We start from the raw sequence: 27150 nt of genomic DNA on the forward strand, positions 1-27150 counted from the left end.
TTTACATGTATGTGTTTGTGTGTGTAGGGTTTAGGTGTATTTTGTGTGTATTTTGTGTGTATTTTGTGTGTGTGTGTGTGTGTGTGTGTGTGTGTGTGTGTGTGTGTGTGTGTGTGTGTGTGTGTGTGTGTGTGTGCGTGTGCGTGTGCCTGGTTTGAATGTGTGCGTGCCTTGTTTCATCTATGTGTATGTGCATTTGAGCTTGTGAATAATTCATCCACCCTCACCCTCCGGTGTTGTGACAGGCAGATCTGATGAGAGGGGTGGAGGGGGAGGAGGAGGAGGAGGTGGAGGAGGAGGAAGAGGAGGAGAAGGAGGAGGAGGGGGTGCTTGTTTAATCTACATGCTGCTCTCTGACTGCCTCTGCACACACCGGTTCTCCCAGGGGACAGTGGTGAGTGGCAGCGCATGCTGCATCAAACCCTGACGTCAGGGCTACAGCGCCGCACACACACGCTGCCTGTTCCCTGCGCTGTTCAACCAAACACACGGGCTGGCTCACACGGGTGAGTTCAGCCACACGCCGAAACACACGGGCTAGTCGAGATGACCACTGAGACACACGGGCTAGTTCAGCCACACGCCGAAACACACGGGCTAGTCGAGATGACCACTGAGACACACGGGCTGGTTCAGCCTCACACGGGTCTGCCCCACACTGAGACACACAGGCTAGTTGAGAGATGAACACTGAAAGTCACAGCTAGTTGAGATGAACACTTAGACGGTAGGTTAGTTCAGGTGAATAGGGGGACAGGGAGTCTACTGTCCTGCCGTCTATTGGGGTTCAGTTGTCCCTGTGTTCCAATGTTAGCTTTGTGGTAGGCCTACTATGTTATTGCGGTGGTAGCCTACTTGAAAGTATAGAAGTGGCATCATTTGACCAAACTACGAATTAGGAAACCGATAGCAAACAATGAATCGTGTTTAATAAACACAAACACGACCATGTGTGAGTCAACTGGCGTGGTGATGAAACACATGACAGACTACAGACGGATGAACGCTCCGTATGGTTTAATGTAATGCAGCGATGTCTTCTCCTACCGGGCCATATGGCAGCGTCCTACGGAGCACATTAAAGAGGCTTATTGTAAATCTCTTCCTGACCGGATTGGCAGATCAATTCTGTCCCCCCCCCCCTGGGAGGGAAGATGGAGAACGCTGAGTCAGCCACACCGTGCTCGTGCCGGAACGTTCTCCGATACTTCCTCCGGGATCTGGTGTTGGGTTAGTGGTGGAGAGACACCACCTAGACCGACTAATTGGAGTTATGTCTAACGAATGGCCATAAAAAATATTAAAGAGTAGTAACGAGTCGAACAAGGTAAAAGTATGTGTATGTGTGTGTGTGGCTGTGTTGTGTGTGAGTTTGAGGAAATAGGAAGACGAGTCACCAATGGAAATACTGACCTTCTGTTGAGAAAGACCTTTATTTGTACAAAAACCTCAACGTAACACTTATCAAGGCCCTACAATATTGCAACTCATTACTCATCAGAGGGACCTCGCTGATGGAGATGATAATCATTCACAACTTAAAGACAAGACTGGAACTCAAAAACACAAAGCTTTCAAAAACAGGTGATTGATTTGTTCACAAAAAGCATATTTTCCATCTCATTAATTTCAAAAGCATATTTTACTATTCAAGTCTGAAGCAATTCCTGGATGTTACTGTAGTAGTGATGAAGACGTAAAAAAGATACATTCTAAAACCTGTTATGTGTAAACATTCATATAAATCGTTGAAATAATTTAAACTGTTTAAAATATCTTCAATATAAACTTGTAATCTGATATTTAAAGCCTCTTGTATGAAAGTATACTGGTTTGAATATGACGACAGCCATTCTATCATCTTATTGTCAAAGCTAAAATAAACCACACATTGTAAGCAGCAGAAAACGAAAAAATTAAATTCATACACAAAATCAGAGCATTGACTTACAGTCTTAACACAAACTTGCACAATCCCATTCCCTTTGCCATAAGCAGCTATTTTATTCAGCCTGCACAGTGATATCTCTTTCTAATCATCTACGATTGGAGTACATATAGGCCTAATTCCATTCATTAAAGCTAGCTAATTAGTTAAAGCTAGTTCAAGCCAGGTTCAAAGGTGATTCAAAACTTAAAATACAGTTTTTCAATTCCTTAAAAAAAAAGATTATATCCACATAGATTGTGTTGCTAAAGCAGAGTGCAATTCCTGTGCTCGCCACCGGTGTCCCTAAGTAAGCGCTGGTCTCGCTAAACAAGGAATGCTAAAAACCTAACTACTTGATGTCTGCAGAGCTACGATTTAAACGCTTCTTTAACATCACTCCTCTCTAGTGGTCATAAACTGGCACAGAATCCTGTCTGCCGTTTAACTAATATTTACTGAATATTAACAGTTAATGATGAACAGTTAACGTTATTTTTAACATACTGCTCAAACCAGCTGAGCTCTGTGGTGACCAATCAAAATGATAGCTTTACTGGTTTCGGCCATGATATGTACAACATTATACATTCACTCTTGAGATGGATTTCACAAACAAACTTCCCGTGTACATTTAATGTCCTGCGACAGTCTGCGTCTCTTTCTCTGCTTGGTCTAACCTCTCTTACCTTAATCAATTCCCTGTCAGCCATCTTGGGATGGCCAAACCATAAACCATAACTCAGTGGTTCTTAGAACCACATTAGTAAACCACAACCCCCTTCTCTCCACATCATCTCATATTTCAAGAGGAGGGACGTCCCAGGCTCATCAGGAGGGAAGCCATCTTGTTCACTGCTCTCTTTGGCTGTCGGTAAGTTTCTCCTAAACATTACACATGGGCTCTAGTCAATCCCCTATTCATCGACGACTCAACAATCTTAACGGTTCAAAATACGTGTTTATAAATGCGTTGCAGGTCCATTTTTATAACCGCTCAAAAACACCAAGATCTGAAGTACTGGCTAAGGCCAACAGAGCCGTTCCAAAATAAAAGCTCAGTACGAGCCACCTCTAAACCAAACCTGTAATACTTTATAAACGCACCAAATGTCCGTTATAAGCGGCGACCCTTTCTCGCTGGTACATCAGAAGCCTCTCTTGTGGGGTGGTGGCGGCGGCCATGTTTTCCTCCGGCCTCCTACATACGGTTGTACTCCTCCTCCTTCCCATCCTCCTCTCTGATCCGCACAGCTCCCGCCTCGTCCACGGCGCGCTCCCTCTTGGTTTCCACGCCGACCTCGGCGCCAGTGGCGACCGCGACCTCGGGGACCGCGTCGGCTGCGGCGGGCTCGTCGGCGGCGCCCTCCGCCCCCTCCTCGCCCTCCGCCACCGTGCGCTCCTTCTTCAACTTGATGCGGAACGCCTCCTTGCTCGGTGCCTTCTTGGCGATGTTCTCCTTCAGACGCTCGCCCGACTGCTTCAGGCGCTCGCCGGCGTTGTGCATCTTCTCGCGGCGCTCGGGCGGCACCACCTTCTCGCCCAGGTGGTGGAACTTGGTGCCCAGGTTCTCCTTGGTCTTGGCCATCTTCTCCTTGGAGAAGGCGGCCTTCAGGCCCGCCGTGCCCTTCATCATGGACTGCTTCAGGCGCGCGCCGCGGGTGGACTCCGCCTCCTCCACCGTGTCGTACTCCTCGTCCGAGGAGAGGTCGATCGGCACCTCGTAGGCGTCTGGTTCCACCTCCAGGCCGTCAAGGCCTGGGCCCTTGGGGGTCTTGGTGACGGCCACGGAGGGGATCTCTGCATCGCCCTGCGGGAGAGAGAAACTCTGTTAGAGGAGAACCCTTTGAGAGAGGAGTTCTGTAAGAGGGGGAACCCTTTGAGAGAGGGGTTCTGTTATGGGGAACCCTTTTAGAGAGGGGTTCTGTTAGAGGGGGAACCCTTTGAGAGAGGGGAACCCTTTGAGAGAGGGTTTCTGTTAGAGGACAATCCTTTTAGAGAGGGGTTCTGTTAGCGGAGAACCCTTTGAGAGAGGGGAACCCTTTGAGAGAGGGGTTCTGTTAGACGGAAAGTTGTTTGATAAAACGAGCAGCACATTCTTGATAGCATGTCAAAAAAAGATAATCAAGATGTATTTGTATGGATATTGTTCATTGGTTCAGTACTTTATCTCCCTTTACAGCCTTCAAATATCTGAACAATCAAATGAATGCATTATTTACTTTTTAATAGTACGATTTTTGATTGTGGCCGTTCCAAGTTCCAATCTGGAAAGAAAGTTTTATGTGGCTTAGCAGAGAGTAAAAAACACATGTTCCATCATTTCCCCAGCTTAAGTGTGTCTCTATTGAAAGGATTACTTTGTTTACGTCACTGTTTGATCATCTAAATATTTTTTTGTCTTTCAATTACCAAGTGCGACCGATAACCACTGCCCCACCGTTCTCCTCTTTATCACTGATGAGATCCTGATTAAATCTGTTGTTCATCAAACTCCAATTTCCTGCCTGACTTGGGAAATAAATCAGTGAGTTCAAGCAAAACACACTCTTTAAAGAGTAACACCGGCCTACATCCACAGGCAGCTCCATCCTACAGCAACAGTTAAGAGGTAGATGCTCCAGGTTCATAAATCCTCCCCTGTATTTCAAGTCAACCCGTTCTATTCTCAGTCAAACTGACGAAAGACCTAACGGGCCAAACCAGCTGGAGCCAACCTTACATGGCTGGAATGTGGACCGGGATTATCTGAGGCTGGATTCCAAAGAAAAGGCGATCACATGATATTACCTATATTTATATATATTTATATATAGGTATATATATTTATATATAGGTACATATATTTATATATAACAGCACAAACGGTTGTTGTTGTTCTTCGGTGCTGATAGATTGACCACCGCACTCCACAGAATAGTTCTTTGGAACTGAATTACCCCTGTTTAATGTGACCGGTGTACTGGTACCAGAACCTAACCTGGCAGAGCTACCAGTTACATTTGAATGTAACTAATCTTAAGGAGTCTCCATCAGTATTCAAAGGATAGGATGCCATTTCATTTTTAAAGATTTGACTGGTGGATGTCAAAGTAGGTCAGGCCTCATCCTTGTTGCTATTGGCTGGCATATTATGACTTTTTTAACCGAATGGTTTTGCATACCTTGTTGAATAGGATCATAATAATAATAATAATAATAATTCATTGAATTTATTTAGCGCTTTTTATAGACACTCAAAGACGCCTACAGTGAAGGGGGGGGGGCGGGGGACCTCACTAACCACCACCAGTATGTAGCACCCATTTGGGTGATGCACGGCAGCCAATCGGCGCCAGAACGCTCACCACACACCAGCTTGAGGTGGAGAGTGAGGGATGAGGTGGAGAGAGGGAAAGGAACATTTAAACACTATCGACCATAATTAAACACTAACGATCACATTTAAACACTATCGACCACAGTCCACATGCAAACACTATCGACCATATTTAAACACTATGGACCACATGTAAACCCTATTGACCACATGTAAACACTATCGCCCACATTTAAACACTATGGACCACATGTAAACCCTATCGACCATATTTAAACACATCGACCACATTTAAACATGTAAACCCTATCGACCACATAAGGACTAAAAAGGTTACCGGGGTACATTTATATTACATGATGTTTTGAAGTACCTTGCTCAATGGCAAAAGTTATTAGTGGAGAGAGCACACATTAAGCGATGGGCCCGCTACTTTAAAGTAGAATTCCCCCAATAGCGATTGATCCACGCTCTGCACCGAGCTGTGGGTTTGATCGACAGCTTGGGGCTCTTACTTTGAAATGGTTCTGCCAGTCATAAAAACTGTACTCTTTGATTGTGGCTGGGTGAGGGAAGGAATCGCACTGCGCTATTAAGTTTGAGTTGTGAACAGAGCAAAACTGGGGACATCTGGAGAGAGAGAGAGAGAGAGAGAGAGAGAGAGAGAGAGAGAGAGAGAGAGAGAGAGAGAGAGAGAGAGAGAGAGAGGGAGAGGGAGAGGGAGAGAGAAAGAGGGAGAGAGAGAGAGAGAAAGAGGGAGAGCGAGAGAGAGAGACACACAGAGAGGGAGAGAGAGAGACTTAATTGAATCAAGAGAGAAATATTTTTTAATCTACAATCTAGAAATCAAAGCGATCTAATATGAACGCCGTGATTCTCGACAACATCAAAGGAGGCCGATCCCTTATCAGAACACGATCTCTTCCCGGGTGTCTACTTAGTTATGACTCCTGTCTCCCTCCTGGTTTCTGTCACCCTGTGGGTGAACGTGAACTCATTCTTATTAAGAGCCAGCCTGCCTCGGCCATCTCAGCTATTAATCACAACATGGAACAATCTAATGATTACACCGGCGGGAAAGTGGGTCACGAATCATTAATAAGCTTATCTCGAGGCCGCAAAAGATTGATAAGCGCTATAGTAGCAGGTCGACGCCGGCGCAGTTAGCGCTACGGCCCTCGTTATTTTAGATAGTTTTTAGGGGGGGGCGTTGGTGAGGCGTGGATCGAATTGTAGCACAGTAATGAGGTCAAAGGTCAAACTGCAGCCGGACGAAAAACAAATAGGCCTATGTTGGACTTAACGGCTGAAAATGAACAGAGCGTTTGTTGTTCAGAAAGGTTTGCCAACAGCCTCAGGCTATCACTGTTATCATCTCATTACGTTTAGTTAATTAAGGGGTTTAATTTCCCCTACATTCCCGGGATTCTGCATTTATTAACACATATCGACTGAAGGAAATAGATGTCGTACTAATTGACTGCGTTTGGCGTCTGAACTCCGTGGGCCAAGGCGATAAGCGGGAATTGAGCTTCTCTAAATGATGGGTGCCTCTCTGCTGTGAGCCAGGCACTATCACTTTCAGGGCTGTTCGGTTCAAGTTCTTTGAGCTGTAGCTGTGTTGGCACAGCATTTACGTCTCCAGTCCTTGAGTTAGGGGTTCTTTTCATTGTGGGTTGAGCAAGGCACGAATACTGCCCCGTGGGACATCAGAGCTAACGTCATTAGAGTTAAGGGGTTTTATTTCCTGTATCGTTTGGTTGATCAAGTCACTGAACACTACCATTGTTTGTTCAACTCCATATAGTACAACAGCCCATATCACCATAGCAACAAACAGAGAACAATAGAGCGAAAGAAAACCTCATGTCATGCGATTGATATATATCACACGCAAAAGCTATAAACGCCTTCCTCCACTGTCCGCCATTTTGACAAACCGCCCTTCTCAAAGTGACCCCCTCCGGGGGAGTAAACAACACTTAATATCCATCCACTTATCCTCCAGCCCTTGGGTTTTAACATGCTACCATCAACCACTCTCCAGTGCCGTCGCGGCCCGCTGGGCTCCCCCACCCTGACCGACCCCTCTCTCTCTGGCCGGCTCACACTGAGCCGTCCCCTGGAGGAACGCTATATTTGGTCATGGACCGGGGCCCAGAATAACCTGCAGCAGGGGATGCCGGGGTAACACGACCCCGGGGGCATCTCCTCTGCAGCCGGGCAGCTCGCTCACCACCACTTACCATATTTTAACATTTTAATAAAAACGTTATATGTAAATATATATACCAGCAGATCAGGTGTGTTAGGGGGCGGGCCTAGCAGCAGGTCAGGTGTGTAAGGGGGCGGGCCTAGCACCAGGTCAGGTGTGGTAGGGGGCGGGCCTAGCAGCAGGTCAGGTGTGTAAGGGGGCGGGCCTAGCAGCAGGTCAGGTGTGGTAGGGGGCGGTCCTAGCATCAGGTCAGGTGTGGTAGGGGGCGGGCCTAGCAGCAGGTCAGGTGTGTTAGGGGGCGGTCCTAGCAACAGGTGAGTTGTGTTAGGGGGCGGTCCCAGCAGCAGGTCAGGTGTGTTAGGGGGTCCCATAAGGGGGCGGGCCTAGCAGCAGGTCAGGTGTATTAGGGGGTCCCATAAGGGGGCGGGCCTAGCAGCAGGTCAGGTGTATTAGGGGGTGGTCCTAGCAGCAGACCAGGTGTGTTAGGGGGCGGTCCTAGCAGCAGGTCAGGTGTATTAGGGGGTCCCATAAGGCGGCGGTCCTAGCAGCAGGTCAGGTGTTAAGGGGGCGGACCTAGCAGCAGGTCAGGTGTGGTAGGGGGCGGTCCTAGAAGCAGGTCAGGTGTATTAGGGGGTCCCATAAGGGGGCGGTCCTAGCAGCAGGTCAGGTGTGGTAGGGGGCGGTCCTAGCAGCAGATCAGGTGTGTAAGGGGACGGTCCTAGCAGCAGATCAGGTGTGTAAGGGGGCGGTCCTAGCAGCAGGTCAGGTGTGGTAGGGGGCGGTCCTAGCAGCAGGTCAGGTGTGGTAGGGGGCGGTCCTAGCAGCAGATCAGGTGTGTAAGGGGACGGTCCTAGCAGCAGATCAGGTGTGTAAGGGGACGGTCCTAGCAGCAGATCAGGTGTGTAAGGGGGCGGTCCTAGCAGCAGGTCAGGTGTGTAAGGGGGCGGTCCTAGCAGCAGACCAGGTGTGTTAGGGGGCGGTCCTTGAACCAGGTCATGGCTGATTGACAGCTGAAACTAATTTATGATGCAGCATGGCAGCAGAACTCAGTGCGGAGGACCCTGACGTCTTCCGACAGCCGTTAGCTTGTTAACTTGTATCCCAGTTGGCAGTGCGAGAGGATGCCAGGCATCCCAGAATAGTCATTGAGCCATCGCAGCTGCCTGCATGGGGGGGAGGGGGGGGGGGGGGGATTAAAGCCTCCTAGCTCCTCCCCTAGCTCCTCACCTCCTCTTTTATTCATATTATTCATCTTCTCTTGCATTTGAACTGCTCTTCTTATAATTTGTACAGGATTTGCTATCCTCCTTTCCAACTGGTTCTCCTTCCCTATCTTCTCCTGTAATAACTCCTTCTCTCACCTCCTCTTTTCTTCTCCTCTCTATTCTTGTGACTCATCTCCTCCCCTCCCCCTCTCTCCAATCTCTCCTCTCATAAATCCTCTCTCCTCGCTCCTTTCTCCTCTCTCCTCTCATAAATCCACTCTCCTCCTCTCTCCTCGCTCCTTTCTCCTCTCTCCTCTCATAAATCCACTCTCCTCCTCTCCTCTCCTCCACCCCTCTCCTGCTGTCCTATCCTCTATCCTCCCTTTCTTATGTCCTCCTCTTCCTCGTCTCTCCTTCCATCCTCTCCCATATCACTCTCCTTTCGTCGCGCCTGCTATCCGCAGCGTCTCCCCCCCCCCTGCAGCTCAGTATAGAGGGCCGCCCCTCTCTAAATAGTCCGTCCATTAGCAGAGAGCTCTGGATGAGTATTCCTAGCACACATATTAATTCTCTCCCGTCTAATGTCTGCAAACTAGCTCTTAAGCAGCTCCTGGGGAAACAAGCTATGGTTAGAGGCCGTTATGAGAAGTTACGATGGGCTCCTAAAATAGGACTTCTTGATTGGTCGTCTGAACTGTCACTCCACTGAACTTGTGATGGATCTGATTCATAGCATGCCTACCTCATAGGTGTCCCGTACCGAGACTGACAACGTCTTGGGTGTCGATGTCAGAGTGGGGTTTGATCGAGCACACAATGCAGAAAACATTAAATGCTTCTCGGGGGATCGCCTTTAAATGATTCATCAGGAATGATTTGGTTTATAACGGGTCTCACAGTAATGGATTTATTTTTCTTTTTACAGGAACGCAGAGGATGGCATGTGGCTTTATTTTTATTTTTACAGGAACGCAGAGGAGGCCATGTGGCTTTACAAATGCTTTAAGCGTTTGTAAAGCCCTCGCAAACACCCGTCTCAGCCGGTGATGGGCGCTCTTAAGACCGATGGGAGAAAACCTCCAGAGTAAAAGGTCCTTGTGTAACGCATTGTTCTGGCCCCGGGGCGCGGCGTGCGGAGCGAAGGCCGCCGCTATCCAAAGGCCATTTCGGCAAATTGCTGCCATTATGGACGAGTGGGCTCTTCAGCGATGGCCTCTAAAAGGTCCTCCTGTTCCCTGACCGTGGCCACTCCATATGGGAACCAATCACAGGCTCACCCGGTTAAAACCTTCCTCTGTCTGTCACTCTGTCTCGGCCCGACGCGGGCAGCGCCCACGTCTTCCCCTTTGGTCGGTAACACAGCACTCAACCCCGCCTCAATTCATTTCACAAACACACACAAGGCGAGCAAAAGACACAGGCCAGCAACCTGCAAGGTGCATTAAGCATTTGCTCACAGGCTCTGGCAGAAACGATTTACGACGTGTTATGTATGTGTGTGTGTGTGTGACTGTGTGTGTGAGTGAGTGAGTGAGTGAGTGAGTGAGTGAGTGAGTGAGTGAGTGAGTGAGTGAGTGTGTGTGAGTGTGTGTGAGTGTGTGTGTGTGTAGCGGGGCCCTGAAGTGAATTTCCCTGCCCAAAGCGCCCGGCGGGCCCCTCACCTGGTAGATGACCACGCGGAACTTGTTGCGCGTCAGCAGCTCGTCCTGCGCCCCCTCCACCTTCTTGACGCGCAGGTTCTGCTTCTCCACCCGCGTGCGCACCTCCTTGACGTTGGCGCTGACCTTGCGGGTCTTCTGCAGCAGCTTCTCCACCGTGCCGCTGGTGGCGTGGTGGTCCTTGGACAGCTTCAGCACGTCCCCCTGGATGCCCCGGATGTTGCTCTCCAGGTCCGTCTGCCGCTCCTCCATGCGCTGCTGGCCCGACTGCACGTTGTCGATGATGCCCGCCACGCGCTCCAGCAGCGACAGGATGGTGAGCGCGCTGATGGGGTTTCCGTCGGCGTCCTCCACCCCCACGATCTCCAGCTTCTCCTGGCCGCCCGGCATGCCGTACTTGTGCGGGTCCATCTCTGCTTCAGTGGAGCTCTGCTGCTTGTCCTTCTCCTTCTGCGTTCCCCGAAGGCTGCGGTCGGCTGGACGGGCGGAGGTCGGTCTGAGGGGTGGTGGCTTGGGGTTCCGGGGGGGCCTGCACACCACCAAGGGTGTGTGGAGGGGGGGGGGGGGGGAGCGGGGGACTTCCCGGGGGGCAGAAGGGTGAGCGGGAGAGAGGCAACGCAACCCGAGCACAACGACCCGAGCTCAGGTCTGGGAGAACGAAAGGATAGGAGTGACTCCGCCTCTTGCTTTAAGAATAGGCTTCGGACCTGGGCGGTGGGGGGGGAGGGGGAACTTCCCTCAGCACTGGTGTGGATAAGGAAGGTGGGGTGAGGTGGTGGTGGTGGGGGTGGTGGTGGTGGTGGTTGAGGGGCAAGGATGTCCACACGCACCCTACTATTAATACCCCTCTTTGTAAGGGGACACTGGGACATGTTGGGAAGAGGCAGATGAGCTCCGACGGAAAGCCCCGAGCGGTTCCGCCTCGCCAACCCTGTCGGACTACGATAGTTTGATTGCGAGTCATGGCTTCGGCCTGCGGATCAATCATGAGCGCGCCGTCCCCACCCCGTCCAGCTGCCCCCCTGCTGTACATCAGCAGAGGCTTAGCGCCACGTTTACCTCAGCGCTGAGCGATGGAGGAGGGAGGGCAGCAGTTGTTGGAGCACATCACATGCCATTGGGATCTCTCTCTCACGCGGAAGGGGTTTACCGCCGTGAATGTGCCCTTTAGCTGACCACGCCCCCAGGGTCCCCGAGTCCAACCTCTCACCAGGAGTGAGATCACAGCTTGGCTTTGTGGAGCCCAGGGAGGCTAGCAGCGCCGGGCTAGCAGAGCCGGGCTAGTAGAGCCGGGGTAGCAGGGATAGCAGGTTAGCAGATAGCAGGTTAAGGGTAGCAGAGTCATTGTAACAGGGCCAGGCTAACAGGGCCAGGCTAACAAGGCCAGGCTAACAGGGCCAGGCTAACAAGGCCAGGCTAGCAGTGCCAGTGTAGCAGAGCCAGGCTAACAGGGCCAGGCTAACAGGGCCAGGCTAACAGGGCCATGCTAACAGGGCCAGGCTAGCAGTGCCAGTGTAGCAAAGCCAGGCTAACAGGGCCCACATAGCAGAGCAAGGCTAGCAGGTTAAGGCTAGCCAGGCTAACAGAGCCAGGCTAGCGTGATGTGAGCGTTGGGGACCAGCTGCGGCGGCGTGCTCATGAATCAGGCCGTGTTTATTCACCACATTGACGTGTTTTCATTGACTCCCAGACGCCGGGCGGGATGTCTGTTCTCCAGGGATTAGCCCCACCCCTTTCTGGGGTTGGGCTTTTATAAACATATCTGACAGCAATGTACTTGGCAAACATCGTCGTGGTTTTGATGTTAGGGCACATTTCCGAAAAAAGACAGCAGCATTTAAGCTATTTAAATGATCAGGGCTCATTAGACTTTTAATGATTTCCATTGAGTTCAGGGTGAAACTGATTCGTAATAGCCTTTGTGTTATATTTAAACATAGAAAATCCTATATATATAGGCTATTTATATATACATAATATAAATTTAGGAGAGTATACAATGGCTATATTGTAGGGCTTCATGATGGACAGGATAGTGAATACAAAGAGGAACGTGGGTTGGAACTGAGAGGGAATGAGCAGAGCAGCGTTGGGGCGCAGGTGGGATATGAACCTGGGTCGCCCAGAGGCCCATCACCACAGGGTTGATCCACCGAGACGCCGTTTTAATCCCTGTCCGACCACGAGGCCTTCCCTCTCTTCACACCCGTCCTGTCCTCCTACCCTGCCAACTTTCACCCAGATGACTCGGATTAGTCCTCGCAGTATGAAATACATAGCTTGTCTATCCTATGGCTTTAGCCCTCTCTCGCCCCCCATTCCCCTAGAGAGAGAGAGAGAGGGGGGCAAAGGGTTTAGGGAGAGGGTTAGAGATGTAGAGAGCAGAAGGGAGAGAGAGAGTTCACCCGCTTTGGTAATGTAAATTTTTGTCTCTCATGCCAATAAATATTTTTTGAATTTAATTGAATTTTGAGAGACAGAGAGAGTGAGAGTGAGAGTGTGAGTGTGAGTGAGAGTGAGAGTGTGAGACCTCGCCTCCTCTTTCATCTAAAAGCATAATCTTACGCGGAAGACCCTTCGGGAATGAAACCAATGAAAGTTAAACATTATGCATTACACCGTTAACTCTCTGTAAATACTCTCACAACCAGTCCTCAGTAAGCCTATGAATAAATAACTATAAATAGGTTTAAAGTAAATATAGAAATACTTTTTGAGACAGTACAGAAATGAAAAAAACGGATCCGCTTGTGTTTTGATGAAAGAATGCCGTCTGATCTTAAGTGTTTAAGTGTAACTGGTTTGGTATCAGCAATACTCAAAGTTCAAAGAGACAGCATCTTAATATCAGTTGGAAATTACCTAAATTTGGACTTTGGGAACCCTTTCTCATCGCTTTCAGCATAGAACTCCGCTACTAACTGCTGGGGTTGGGTCGGACCTCATGTCCGGTCTGGACCGGTTCGGTTCTCAGCGATCCAGCTTAATGTTTCAGACCAAGGCCAGCAGCTGTCACTATAGCCCCCCCCCCCGACCCCCACCCTGGGATTATAATTAGCTGGACCAGCCGAGCCCCCCACCCTGGGTTTATAATTAGCTTGACTAGCGGGAGTCCAGAGCAATACGTCGGTTTATGTATTCTTGAGTCGTGAACCCCTGTTCCTCTTCTGGCGAGAACAGCACTTTTGAATTGTGTTCCACATCGCCCCGCCCCTTTAAGACATGAGGTGGGCGGGGTCATGTGGAAGGTGGGCAGGGCTCACCGAGATTCCCCATCATGCCTCTTTGGGTGTTTCCCTGTAAAACAGACTGATGTTGTTTGGGGTGAGGCGAAACCTAATCGACACAGAGGTTGTGTCACCAACAAGACTTTGTTATCCTCTTTATGCATGAATGAGTCTGAACCAATTAGGTTCGTGTACGATAGTTAGGCTGAACTTTGACCCTGGAAGACTTTCATAGTTAGATGAACTGACAGGGAAGACGCCAGGGGAAAGAAGAAAGACACCATTATAAGAGGCACGCACTGATGCCACTCGTCACAGACGCCTCCGTAACAATGGTCTCACACACACACACACACACACACACACACACACACACACACTTACAGCGCTAATCCCCACACACACACACACACACACACACACACACACACACACACACACACACACACACACACACACACACACACACAGCGCTAATCCCCACAAACAAACACACACACACACACACACACACACACACACACACATACACACACATACACACACACACACACACACACACACACACACTTCGATAGAAAAAGGGAAGACGCTGCGAGACTGAGGTACATTAAAAAACAGGTCGTTTTTTATTGATGTGTTGAACGAAACGGTGTCTAAGAGTTCTACATGCAGAGTAACAACACATTCTAGTCACATGTAACCACGGCAACCATGACGGACAACAAGTAGACGGTTGTTTGTGTGCGAGTGTATTGTGTGTGTATGTTTTTTTTGTATGTGTGTGTACGTCTATGTGTTTGTGTGTGTTTGTGTCTGTGTGTATATGTATGTGTTTGTCTGTGTATGTGTTTGTGTGCGTGTTTCTCCATGTGTGTGTGGGGGTTTGTAACCGGCTGAGGTGTCTCGCGAGGACCTGAGAGTTCCTCAGACTTCCTGTAAACACCCCTCCACGTCATGTGTCTGATAAAGACATAAATAATAGGCAGACGGTTTTAAGACCTTTAAACGTAAATCCCCCAGAAGCACAGTGCCATGGGGTCACACACAGTCATATTTTAGACACCTCAGCAGCCGTTAGCTGATTAGCTTCCCCTGCCCACTGCTCCAGAGACAGGAATGGACGTTATAAATGAAGTGACTCAATGACCCCATTGATCAGGCCGTCATCGTAACACTGTACCGTGTGATGGACTCTGCAAAACCATGGTGGTGCAGACGTCGCAGATATGAAATTCAGTTTTTATCTTACAACCCAGCTTCATAAGAGAGCATTAGCATGACTAGCTAGCTGGCTAGCTAGTATCTGGGAAAACTGTACTCGGAATGTCTCGCAGGAGTAGTAAAGAGATCTGAGACAAAAACACAGAACAAAACGCAAAAAACAAACAAAAAACAGCTCTCACAAAAGCCTCACATCGGTATTTAACTCCCTTTACCTTTCCAACCATTGGGGCCCTAACTCAACCCCTAAACTCTAACCCCACCCTCAACCATTAGCCCCCTCCCCTCATATCCTTATTAGAAATGAAAAGAACGTGAACATCCCTTTCTGTACAATCTTCTAAACTCAGTTAACACTGAGATAAAAACATGCCTTGAAGCATTACAATCAGTCGAGTTCATTACACACCATCCATCCCTCATCAGAGAACCAACCTCCATCTCTGAAGGTATCCAGACCGACGTAGAAACATTACACATTCCATTATTCTGACACATCGACAAACCCCGACCCCCATCCCTCGTTTTCCGGCATTCCAACATCGTTCCCAACGTGGTTTCCATGCCGACAACGTAAAAGGTCCTGACGCCTTTCGGCGTGTCTTTTTTAAAAAGTTTAAAACCACACCACGGTACACAAATCTTCACAAGTCATGCGATTATACAGGAACTAGGTTTCAACAAAATAAATGAGCATCCTCTTCATATTTAACGTCAACATAAAAAAAAACGTAACCTCCATCTCTGAAGCATCCTCTTCATATTTAACGTCAACGTAAAAAATAAATTCAAGAACTAATTTACAAGAAAATGATATTAACGTAAGGAAATATTAGCTTGTTGGAACACAGTGAATTCTTTATATGGAATTTCATCTCAAAAAATAAAGTGTAAACATCAAACCTCATCGTTTGACTCAATGGCTCTCAACCCCGCGAACGGAGAACTCAAATCAAAATAAAACAAAAGAAAATGCATTTGGTGATCAGCTGCACGTTATCGGTCAAACGGTAGAGGAGCAAGCAGAGGCATACTCATGTTCACTAAATAATACATTCCCAGGGGCTGACGTCTTACTTTGTGCTTCGCTCTACGTTAGCCAAACACACAGTTAGCTAAAGGTACCGTATTCATACCTCATTCACAGGAACCAAACAGAGGATGATTTAGAATAAAGTGAGATGAGATGAGATGGTTTCGTGACAACAGGTCCTCCATCTCAGTCTGCGGTCATGGCTGAAGACCTTGGTTTGTTTCGTAGTGCCTCGACACGAGCCCAACCGCCACACGTCGAATACAAAGGGAGAAAAATAAGGCCCCCGGAAAATAATATTCACCTCCCTTATTTCTGTGTTTTCCCGAAACAGCCCATTTTTAGACGTTAAAAAACGGTGTCTTCAGGCCATAAGAAAAATGCGGGTATCAAAAGACACGGCTATACCATCCTGGAGTTTGTGTCGGAAGGAAAATGTCCCACGTTTTGTTTTTGTCGACGACCTCTGTTGTTTTTCGGGCATTTCCTGTAGATGGAGACAAACACAGGGTCAGTTTCTTACACATCGTAACTTTTGATGGGGTCCAATTGCTAACGTAAAGACAACAACACATAATGTTAACACAATGTTAACGCATTGGGGTCATCCCTCTGTTCCCCAGGTCCTATGTTCCCCGGGTGCAAAGGGTTAGGGACAGGTTTAGGGTTAGGGTTAGGGTGAGGGTTAACCCTAAACCTAAACATAACCATAACCAATCGGAGAGACATTCTAACCAATCACAGGCGAATCAGAGGCGAAAACGGCTGTACTTGCCCCTACCATCCTAAGAAAAAAAGGTTTCCTCACAGAAGGCGCTAATGATATGCTAACATGTTACTAGCCTCTTCTAGCCACTGAAAAGATGATCAATTTCAACAGACATGTATCACACATGTTCAATTCTCAAAGAGCCTCACAGGCCCACTCTCAGTTGGTTTGGACTTCACCCCCAAACCACTTAACCCCTCAAAAAACTATCGGTATGGACACACAAGAGGGGAACCCCACCCTGGACAACAGTCAACTCGAAACAATGAAACAGATATCCTCCATTCACAAGAGACAATTTTACAGGGCAACCTAATTTTTCCCCAGAGAGGGCGCTCTCCACTAACAGCTTTCTCATTGTAACTGTTGGCAAGCAGCCAAAGGGGGGAAGAGAGAGAGAGAGAGAGAGAGAGAGAGAGAGAGAGAGAGAGAGAGAGAGAGAGAGAGAGAGAGAGAGAGAGAGAGAGAGAGAGAGAGAGAGAGAGAGAGAGAGAGATTCACATCGAAATTTCACCATCAGATAACAGGCAGCATCATGGATCATGTATTAATGGACAGTTATTTGGGATTGATGCCGCGTGTTGAGTCACCAAGACGCAGAGCCAAACCACAGTCCTGTTTAACACCGCTGTGTTAGGAACCTCCCTCTCTCTCTCTCCCCCCCTCTCCCTCTCTCCCTCTCTCCCTCTCTCCCTCTCTCTCTCTCTCTCTCTCTCTCTCTCTCTCTCCCTCTCTCTCTCCCTCTCTCTCTCAACCCCCTATCAGTGCAGCAGGAGAGTGAAGCCACACCATCAGTGTGTTTACTATCTGTGATGAAGCCAATGTGTTATCGTGGCGCCCCCGAGGTGTTTACGCTGCGCTAAAGTACGCTAGGTTAGCAAGGTGGTCCACACCGCACCACACTCGGGGAGCAAATGGATTCTCCTCCCAGACCCAAAGGGTTTACTTCTGTCTGCGGTGGTGAGAGCAGCGATCGTCATGTGTTGGTTCCCCAACACATGACTCATTACTATGACACCAGCGCAGCACGTAGCTGATATCCAACCCTTTAACTGACATTCTACAGGGTATAATTAGGTCAGTTTTTTTTCTAGTGTTAATTCCTGTATCAAGTGTTAAGAAGATGATTGATTGGTTGTTCAGCTCTGGTCGTCCAGAACACGATTGTTTTGGGATTTAGACCTGGAGATCGACAGTGTTTGAACTTCCGTTGAACAATGAAGATCGTTTTATTGCGATTCACACCTTACATGTGGTACGTGTCTCAATACATGTAGTAATACATGTAATAACATTAAGAAACATGGGGTTATACATGTAAAGTAAATGAATATATGAAACATATGTGTAGTAACATGTCTTAATACATGTAGTAATACATGTAATAACATTAAGCAACGTGCGGGAAAAATTGTCTTCCAGTTGTATGTTTGTCTACGTTGCAGGGCGGCAACCGACCTAGTGATGCACATCACCACGGCAACGATGATGGCAATCTGCACAGCCCCGATTATGGCGGCGATTAGGACGTAGTGCAGCTTCTGGCCGCTGGGGACCACGTACAGGATGTTGAAGTCCTGGGGCTGGTCGCACTGGGAGCCCTGGTAACCAGCGTCACACCTGGGGAGACACACACCACATGTTGCATAACACACACACAAAGACACGCAGGCGAGTACACTCGTACACACACACGCACGCACACACACACACACACACACACACACACACACACACACACACACAAACACACAAACACAAAACCACAAACACACAAAGACAGAAAGACAGACGCACACATTCATACAAAATCAGCGAGAGACAGTCAGGCAGAGAGGCGGAGAGAGAGACACAGTCGGGCAGAGAGAGCCCGAGAGAGAGAGAGACAGTCAGGAAGGGAGGCGGCGAGAGAGAGACACAGTCAGGCAGAGAGAGGACGAGAGAGAGAGAGAGACACTCGGTCAGAGAGAGCCCGAGAGAGAGAGACAGTCAGGCAGAGAGGCGGAAAGATAGACACAGTTGGGCAGAGAGAGGCAGAGAGGCAGAGAGAGAGAGAGAGAGAGAGAGAGAGAGAGAGAGAGAGAGAGAGAGAGAGAGAGAGAGAGAGAGAGAGAGAGAGAGAGAGAGAGAGAGAGAGAGAGAGAGAGAGAGTGAGTGAGTGAGTGAGTGAGTGAGTGAGTGAGTGAGTGAGTGAGTGAGTGAGTGAGTGAGTGAGAGAGAGAGAGAGATTCACATCGAAATTTCACCATCAGATAACAGGCAGCATCATGGATCATGTATTAATGGACAGTTATTTGGGATTGATGCCGCGTGATGAGAGAGAGAGAGAGACACACTCGGTCAAAGAGGGCCCGAGAGAGAGAGAGACAGTCAGAAAGAGAGAGCGGGGGTCCTGACCTGCAGTGGGGCGTGCTGTACTTCAGCTCACACTTCCCGTGGACGCAGAAGCCGGCGTAGCTCTCAGCACACGGGATGGGCATCCCGGCGTAGAAGCCCTCGCCGTGGTCCAGACCTTTGGTCTCTGGAGCCGGGAGCAGGCATGGAGCAGAGGCGGAGAGGAAGACCCTTTAATACCCAGCCTCTCGTCAACCCCTGAGCGTGAGCGTTCTCGGCGGGGACGTCCGCCGCTTCATCAGAAACACTTTAAGCTTTGAGTGCGTTTCACTTGGAATTTGTCATGATTGCAGTTTTAAGAAAAAAGGTTGCGTCCCCCCTTCTCTGGTGCTCGTGGGTTCATGGCGGCCATGTGTGTTGCCGCGGGTACGCGTCCCAGTGTGTTTGGATTAACTGGGCGTCACGCCGGATGGGCCACCAATCAGAAGGGGGACAATCGCCCAGGAGAAGGCTTCAAACGCAGAGGAAAGCTCGGAGAAGCAATTTCCCCAGACGCCATGGATGGTTCGGAACACTTTGAAAGGCGTTCCGGAATGCCGAGGAAACGATCGGGAGCGCCTCCACGGGGTTAGGAGCCCTGAGGACGCTTGGCTCTCCGCCTCGGAACACCGTTTGATGTTCGACAGAGACGGTGTTCTCCGTGTTCAGGTTGGATATGTGCGTGCGCGTGTCTACGGGCGCTCCCTCGATGTTGAGAGGGAAGAGGGTCCAAAGGGCCTCATTTAGCCGGAGTATACTCTGATCCAGTGGTTCTCAAATGGGGGTACGCCTACCCCTAGGGGTACTGCAGGGGTGATATGACTACTTTGACAATAGAACATTTAGAAAATGGAGATGTGGTTGAAATGTGAATCTAAAAAACAAGGAGAAAGGAGAATCCGTGAAAAAGAAAGCGCATAAAGAAGTATCAGGAAGAAAAAATGTTGCTAGGATTCACCTCTACATGCTCTGAACCTCCGCTGGCGTTGTGCCTCTTTTGAGAAATCAGCCCACAGTTGCATGAAGCACAGGCCCATGTTCCTCTCTAAATTGTGAGTATTTTCACCCTTTTAATGTTCATGTTGACGCTTCCAATTAGAATACATTATTTATTGTATGTTACCCAGCTATAAAAATATCTTAGAGGGGGTACACCAGTAGAAAACGTTTGAGAACCACTGCTCCATTCACTTCGTTTTGGTTTTGGTTTTGGTTACCATCTTATCAAACATTATTCAGTATTCAGTCAGAATGAGGTACTGTATGAGATGAGTGTGAGGACGCCCCATCGCCTCCACACCGGGCATACCATCAGAGCGCAGACGACATGTGAAGGATCCGTGACGGGAGGCAGCGTGACCGAGACCAAGCCAAGCTCATCAGCCCCCCGGCCAGAGAGAACCCCTCCCCGCAGACCCCTCGCCACCTCCTCGCCTCTGGGCCTTTCATCGGAGACGAGGAACGCGGAATCACACCGGCCGCGTCGGAGACACGACAGCTCATAAGGCGTGCAGCACGACTTATGCAACATATTCAATATACATTGGAGTCTCTTACAGTCCCTCAGCTGGGTTCTGGACTTTAAGGAAAGGCCTCTATGTTTAACCACCGGATGTGACGTGAAGCGGCCGTTGCAAGACATGCAAACTGGGTCCGTTTCTGACATCACATGTGGCCATGTCCCAGATGTGTGATGGACTGATCCACCTGTCACCCTTAATCACAGGTTAAGGGTTAAGGTGAGCAGTAAGGCACAGGTTGAGGGGTAAGGTTACGCTAAGGGACAGGTTAAGGGTTAAGGTGAGCAGTAAGGGACAGGATGAGGGGGTAAACGTTTGTGGTAAGTGACAGCTTAAGGGGTAAGGTAAGTGGTAAGGGACAGCATCAGCTGGACCAGAGAGACGTGGAACTGCATTCTTACCTAAAAGGTCTGGATGAAACTGACCCCCACCATCCTTCTTCCCCAGCTTCTCTTTATCGGCTGAAAAACACACACATACGCACACAGACAAACACACAAACACACACACACACGCACACCATATAAATTCATGTTAATAAATGGTAATAAAATACACTCAAAATACTCAATACACACAAAGAATGCACAAAGAAGTCAGTCGATATCTGAGACACGACCACATGGGCTTATCTTCCCCTCACACCTTCTAGGAGGAAGGTGGGGGTGTGTGGAGGTGGAGTTTGGAGGTGTATGAGGGTAGAGGATGTGTGTGAGGTGGAGGCGTGTGAGCGTGGAAGTGGAGGTGTGAGGGTGGTGGAGGAGGGGTTTGAGGGTGGTGGAGGTGGGGTGGAGGGTGTGAGGGTGGAGGTGAGAGGATGGAGGTGTGTGAGGGTGGAGGGTGTGAGGGTGGAGGGTGGAGGTGAGAGGGTGGAGGTGTGTGAGGGTGGAGGAGGATGGCTGGAGGAGAATGTGTGTGAGGGTGGAGGTGTGTGAGGGTGGAGGTGTGTGAGGGTGGAGGTGTGTGAGGGTGGAGGTGGGGGTTGTGAGGGTGGAGGGGTGGAGGTGGGGTGTGTGAGGGTGGAGGTGGAAGTGTGTGAGGGTGGAGGTGTGTGAGGGTGGAGGTGTGTGAGGGTGGAGGTGTGTGAGGGTGGAGGTGTGTGAGGGTGGAGGTGGGGGTTGTGAGGGTGGAGGGGTGGAGGTGGGGTGTGTGAGGGTGGAGGTGGAAGTGTGTGAGGGTGGAGGTGTGTGAGGGTGGAGGTGGGGGTTGTGAGGGTGGAGGTGGGGGTTGTGAGGGTGGAGGTGGAGGTTTGTGAGGGTGGAGGTAGGGGGTGTTAGGGTGGAGGTGGGGGTTGTGAGGGTGGAGGTGTGTGAGGGTGGAGGTGTGTGAGGGTGGAGGTGTGTGAGGGTGGAGGAGCTTTGAGGCAGTATAGTTTCTACATCATAGTGCTCAGCCTCGCAGCGGTGTCTGAGCCGAGTGTGATCCAGACGCTGCACAGAATGTTAAACACAGTCAGATGAAGGTGGACCTGCACACACACGCGCACACACGCACGCACGCACACACACCATCCATTTTGAATGGACATCCTCTCTCTCTCTCTCTCTCTCTCTCTCTCTCTCCCCCCCCATCCCTCCCATCACGTCTCCCTCCCTCCCTGCCTCCCTCTGTTGTGATCGGCAGCATGGTGTCCTCAGAGGCTCCACTTTGAGCTCTGATAGAGCTGATACCTTGAGGGCTCCTCTCCCGCGCCGAGACAAACTGACGCTTTCAGACGGACGACGCAAAGAGGCTGTTTACCAAGGCCCCGCATGGAGGGCCGGGCGGTGGGTTTAGTGCTCTAGAGGTAAGGGTTTAGTGCTCTAGTGATCAGGGTTTAGTGCTCTAGTGATCAGGGTTTAGTGCTCTAGAGGTCAGGGTTTAGTGCTCTAGAGGTCAGGGTTTAGTGCTCTAGAGGTCAGGGTTTAGTGCTCTAGAGTTAAGGGTTTAGTGCTCTAGAGGTCAGGGTTTAGTGCTTTAGTGATCAGGGTTTAGTGCTCAAGAGATCAGGGTTTAGTGCTCTAGTGATCAGGGTTTAGTGCTTTAGTGATCAGGGTTAAGAGGTCAGGGTTTAGTGCTCTAGTGATCAGGGTTTAGTCCTCTAATGATCAGGGTTTAGTGCTCTAGTGATCAGGGTTTAGTGCTCTAGTGATCAGGGTTTAGTGCTCTAGTGATCATGGTTTAGTGCTCTAGTGATCAGGTTTAAGTGCTCTAATGATCAGGGTTAAAAGTTCAGGGTTAAGTGCTCTAGTGATCAGGGTTAAGTGCTCTAGTGATCAGGGTTTAGTGCTCTAGTGATCATGGTTTTGTGCTCTAGTGATCAGGGTTTAGTGCTCTAGTGATCAGGGTTTAAAGTTCAGGGTTAAGTGTTCTATTGATCAGGGTTAAGTGCTCTAGTGAACAGGGTGCTCAAGTCAACATTTTTCTCATGCCTCCCCGGCCAAAGCCAGTGAAACCCGGGTGCAAGCAGGGAACAGATCGTTCGAGATCATTCAGAGAACACAAAAGAGCATAATGTCCAAACTTGACCCATATGAGCTATGATACAGTAATGAACGGTTGATGGTATATTTTGTTGACACAAAACATACAATCTGTGAAGACATTAACACCAAAGCATATTTGAAATTGTCCTGTTGTTTCATGTCTGCGTAATGCACCATATAGTGATATTAGATGAACACGTTTCAGTGTTATATAAGGGATTCTCCCTCCGCAACGTGATGAAAAGACAGGCCTACGCCCAGCCCAAGCAGCAGGCCCGGGGTGTAGTCTGCTGCTCGAGTTCTGAAGCCAGCCCCCCTGAGGTGCTCCGGGTGATGGACAGGTGCTCCCCGCCGCAGGCCTCCACTGAACAACATCCTAATCCACCCTCCTCCCTCATAGCCAATCACACGCCGCGGCTCCACGCAGCCTCGCCGTATCAGCACAGCTGACAGGAAATCCATAGAATGGACCGCGGCAGTGCGGAGGAACCACGCTGAGAAGCGCTTTCAGGGGTTCTGAAACAAGCGGGCTCCACACTGTGTTGGTTAACTGGACTTTAGTTATTCTTGAGCCCTTCTAGGACCTTCCAGGACCTTCTAGAAGCCAAAACTCACTACAGTCTTTGGCTTGGCTTCCACAATCTTCTGCAGAACCGAATGCAGACGAGCTTAAAGATTCTTCTTGTTTTTGTGGAGGAGAGTTTTGGAAGAGGTTGTAAGAACACAATGACCTCCCAAAGATGTATTTTTCACCCCGTATTGCAAATCCAAGATTTTGTAACTTGCCGAAATTGGTGAAGGTGAACTTTCGTACAATGATCTTTTTAAAATATAAAGTCAAGAGGTGTAATGAAAATGGACGCAGTGTCTCATCTTAAATGTGTGGGACCCAGTATCTTATAAAGGACCTGGGTTGATTCCAACCACTCTCCTCTTCAACCCTCTGCATCTCCTCAACCTCCTGTCCTTAAACGCACAAAGTGCACAACAACACATGCAATCGAAGAACACACTCTTGAGGAACTCTGGAAGCATTTGACCCTGATGACTGGACAGGAGGAGACAGCGACCTGCGTGACCTCTGGCCTGCGTGGACCAGAGTAATAAACCTTCCGTCCGGTGGTTTATGAGGACATGGGTGCGCCGGCAAGGAGAAGCAGAAGCAGCCGTTCTGCGACCTTGGGGGACAACGTAGGCTGAGGAAGATGAACACAATAAATAACACTGAGGAGATAAATCCTACGATTCAATAACTAATCGGTGCTGTCACCTCCACGCTCCGACCGGCTGCAGCTGGTGGATCCTGTTATTACCCTGACCTTGTGGAGACCTTCTCAGCTCCTCACACAATCAACTCATTATTTAATTATCCAATTACCATCGGATTGTTTCATTATAATATAGTTATCTAATCTGTGGAGTGCTTTGACAGGGACACAATCTTATTTTTTCGGTCATTTAGTAGTTAGTAGTAGTTAGCAGTTTCCAGTAATGGAGGAATTCTCCATGATGTTGAGAGTGGAGTTCTAGTTTACAGTATGGAAGGCTTTCTACTGTATCTTATCTATGATGTTAAGAGGGGAGTTATAGTTTACAGTATGGAAGGCTTTCTACTGTATCTTCGCCATGATTTTGAGACTACAGTTCTAGCTTACAGTATAGAAGGCTTTCTGCCGTATCTTCTACATGATTTTAAAAGTGGAGTTCTAGTTTACAGTAGTGGATGCTTTCTATTGTATCTTCATCATGATGGTAAGCGTGGATGGGGATTTTATTTTGCGTCCGATTGCCGGTAAAGGAAAGATTGAGTGCAGCTTCCTTAATATACGAGGCATTTCAAAGTAAAGCTTTGAAATGATTTCGATATGAATCACAGTTGCAGTCAGGTCAGCGTAATTCAACTACGCGGGCTCCATTTCTGTTTCATGTATGTCAATAAAGAACGACAGCGGTGGAAATGTGTCGTGTATGTAATGAAATATGTAAATATGTAATGACATGCGTAAAATATGTGTCGCGTCAAAAGAAACAAGGTCACGGCTGGCACTTGACCATTTTACATCCAATCAAACGAGTTTCCCCCGCGGGCCCCATCTCCTCGGTTCCCACGGTAACACCCAGCCATTAGGATTATTAATAGGTCGCGCCGGTGCCTAATGCTTCGAGCTAATCACTAGCGCAGATCCTGAACATTAATACACATCCACGAGCCAGATGTCTAAGCCCTAGCCTCACCTTAAGGACATGCACCTGAATTCAGGAGCAGGTTGCCCCCGTTCTGCTAAACGACTGAATAGTAAACACTACATTCTGTCTGGACAGGCAGCGCTGGCGATAGGGGCCCTGCCTGCAGTGGGTGCTCATCTAACCGGCTCCCCTCCGGCCTTTGTTTTCAGTAGATTGGAATGAAGACATGAGGAGCCATTGGTCAGACGCGCCGTTTAGTGCTAACAGCGCTACAGGGGAAGGTCGAGTCGTTGGCCCACCCCCGTCCGCTAATTAGCTCATTAACCTGCCCTGAACCTCGCTACCTAGCTGCTGGAAACCCATTCAGTTTCCCTCTCCCCCGGGGGATGGAAGCATGGTCTAGATTCTGGAACCGCACCTTCCAGTTTAAACGCTCTGATCTGAATTAACCTTATGTAGCGAAACAAAGCCTTACACTCATCACGTTTACTGTAGAAGATCACCTAGTTTCACCACTGTCAAACACTGCTTTCTCAATGTCCACTCACTATTTCACTAATGTCAAAGTCTGCTTCTTCACTGTGAAACTCACTATTTTTGCTAGTTTCAAACACTGCTTCCTCACTGCTTTCTCACTATTTTACGACTGTCCAACACTGCTTTCTCACTATTTTACTACCGTCGAACTCACTGTTATTCTCATGTCAAACTCACTATTTTACTACCATCTCCTAAATGTTGCCCCCTGTCACCAGACCGTTTTCAACTGTCGTAGGCCTCGAACGTTCGGCCACAGCACAGCGGCTCGCCGCTATGCTAGCTAGCAGGCTAGGTAGCTAAAGGGCTAGGTAGCCAGCGGGCTCACCTGGACATCTCCCCAGGTACTTGACGTCAATCTGCTCCTGCTTCATGCAGGACGCCTCGCGCACCAGACACGGATTGTTGTACGAGTTCCCGTCCGTTGCGCACACTGGGTTCTCGTTGTGGCCGCTGCAGTCGATGTTACATATACACCTGGGGGGGCGGGGTTAGACAGTGTTAGAAATACACCTGGAGCGGAAGGGTTAGATGTTTGCTACCAATACACCAGGAGGGGCGGGGTTACATCTAGACCTGGAGGGGTGGGGTCAGACGGTGTTAAGTATACACGCGGAGGGGCGGGTTGGACGTTTGTTACATCTTCACCTGGGGGGGTGGGGTCAGACGGTGTTACATATACACCTGAAGGGGTGGTGTAAGGTATAGAGAGGGGCGGAGTCAAAGTGATGTTGGATACATAAAACCTACTTTCAGACGTTCGTATTAATGTGTAACTAAAATAGAATGATGGATAAAAAAAGTAGTTTCTTTATGATGCATTTATAAGCGGGGAGTACTTTTAGGCTTGTGGTGGCGATCATGTTCGGATAGGTTGCTCCAATGCCAGAGTGCTGATTGGTTGTGAGAATGTGAACTCAACGCGGTGGAGCTGAACTCACCAGACGTCCTCGGAGTCAACGTCGCACTCGGCGCCGTATTTACACGTCCCGCACTTGGTGAACTTCTTCCCTCCGTCCACGCTGGAGCCCTCGTAGTCTGTGGAGACGGAAGGACAGGGGGTCAGAGGGATCCAGGAAAACAACACAATCTGCATTCTGCACACGCTACCGCAACCTGCACAAGCTAACACAACCTGCACACGCACAGGCTACCTCAACCTGCACACGCACACACTACCGTAACCTGAACACGCACACGAAACCGCAACCTGCAGACGCCACCATAACCTGCACACGCTACCACAACCTGAACACCCACACGAAACCTCAACCTGCCCATGCTACCATAACCTGCACACGCTACCAAAACCTGAACACCCACACGAAACCTCAACCTGCCCATGCTACCATAACCTGCACACGCTACCAAAACCTGAACACCCACACGAAACCTCAACCTGCACATGCACACGCTACCATAACCTGCACACGCTAACACAACCTGAACACCCAGACGAAACCTCAACTTGCACACGCACACACTACCATA

The 27150-nt window shown here is 49.2% G+C and overlaps 2 protein-coding genes across 2 annotated transcripts in view; both read right to left on the bottom strand.

Moving 5' to 3' along the window:
* Positions 1–1400: 1400 nt before the first annotated feature.
* cavin4a (caveolae associated protein 4a) lies at positions 1401–10996 on the bottom strand. Its single transcript, XM_030362697.1, has 2 exons — positions 10328–10996; positions 1401–3737 (listed from the first exon to the last, which is right to left on the bottom strand). Exons 1-2 carry the CDS (start codon positions 10733–10735, stop codon positions 3129–3131), a joined length of 1017 nt encoding a protein of 338 aa, XP_030218557.1. The 5' UTR covers positions 10736–10996; the 3' UTR covers positions 1401–3128.
* A 3156-nt stretch (positions 10997–14152) lies between these two features.
* The window catches only part of tmeff1a (transmembrane protein with EGF-like and two follistatin-like domains 1a), a 37385-nt gene continuing 24387 nt past the window's right edge, over positions 14153–27150 (bottom strand). The window contains exons 5-10 of the mRNA XM_030362695.1: positions 26601–26697; positions 25988–26136; positions 20872–20931; positions 18975–19098; positions 18036–18197; positions 14153–16295 (exon numbers count right to left, since the gene is read on the bottom strand). Of these exons, the coding sequence (XP_030218555.1) occupies positions 16211–16295; positions 18036–18197; positions 18975–19098; positions 20872–20931; positions 25988–26136; positions 26601–26697 (677 nt within the window). The 3' untranslated portion in view covers positions 14153–16210. The remainder of the gene's footprint in view (positions 16296–18035; positions 18198–18974; positions 19099–20871; positions 20932–25987; positions 26137–26600; positions 26698–27150) is intronic.

Source organism: Gadus morhua, chromosome 8 (genome assembly GCF_902167405.1).
Source record: "Gadus morhua chromosome 8, gadMor3.0, whole genome shotgun sequence".
Taxonomy (NCBI): Eukaryota; Metazoa; Chordata; class Actinopteri; order Gadiformes; family Gadidae; genus Gadus; species Gadus morhua.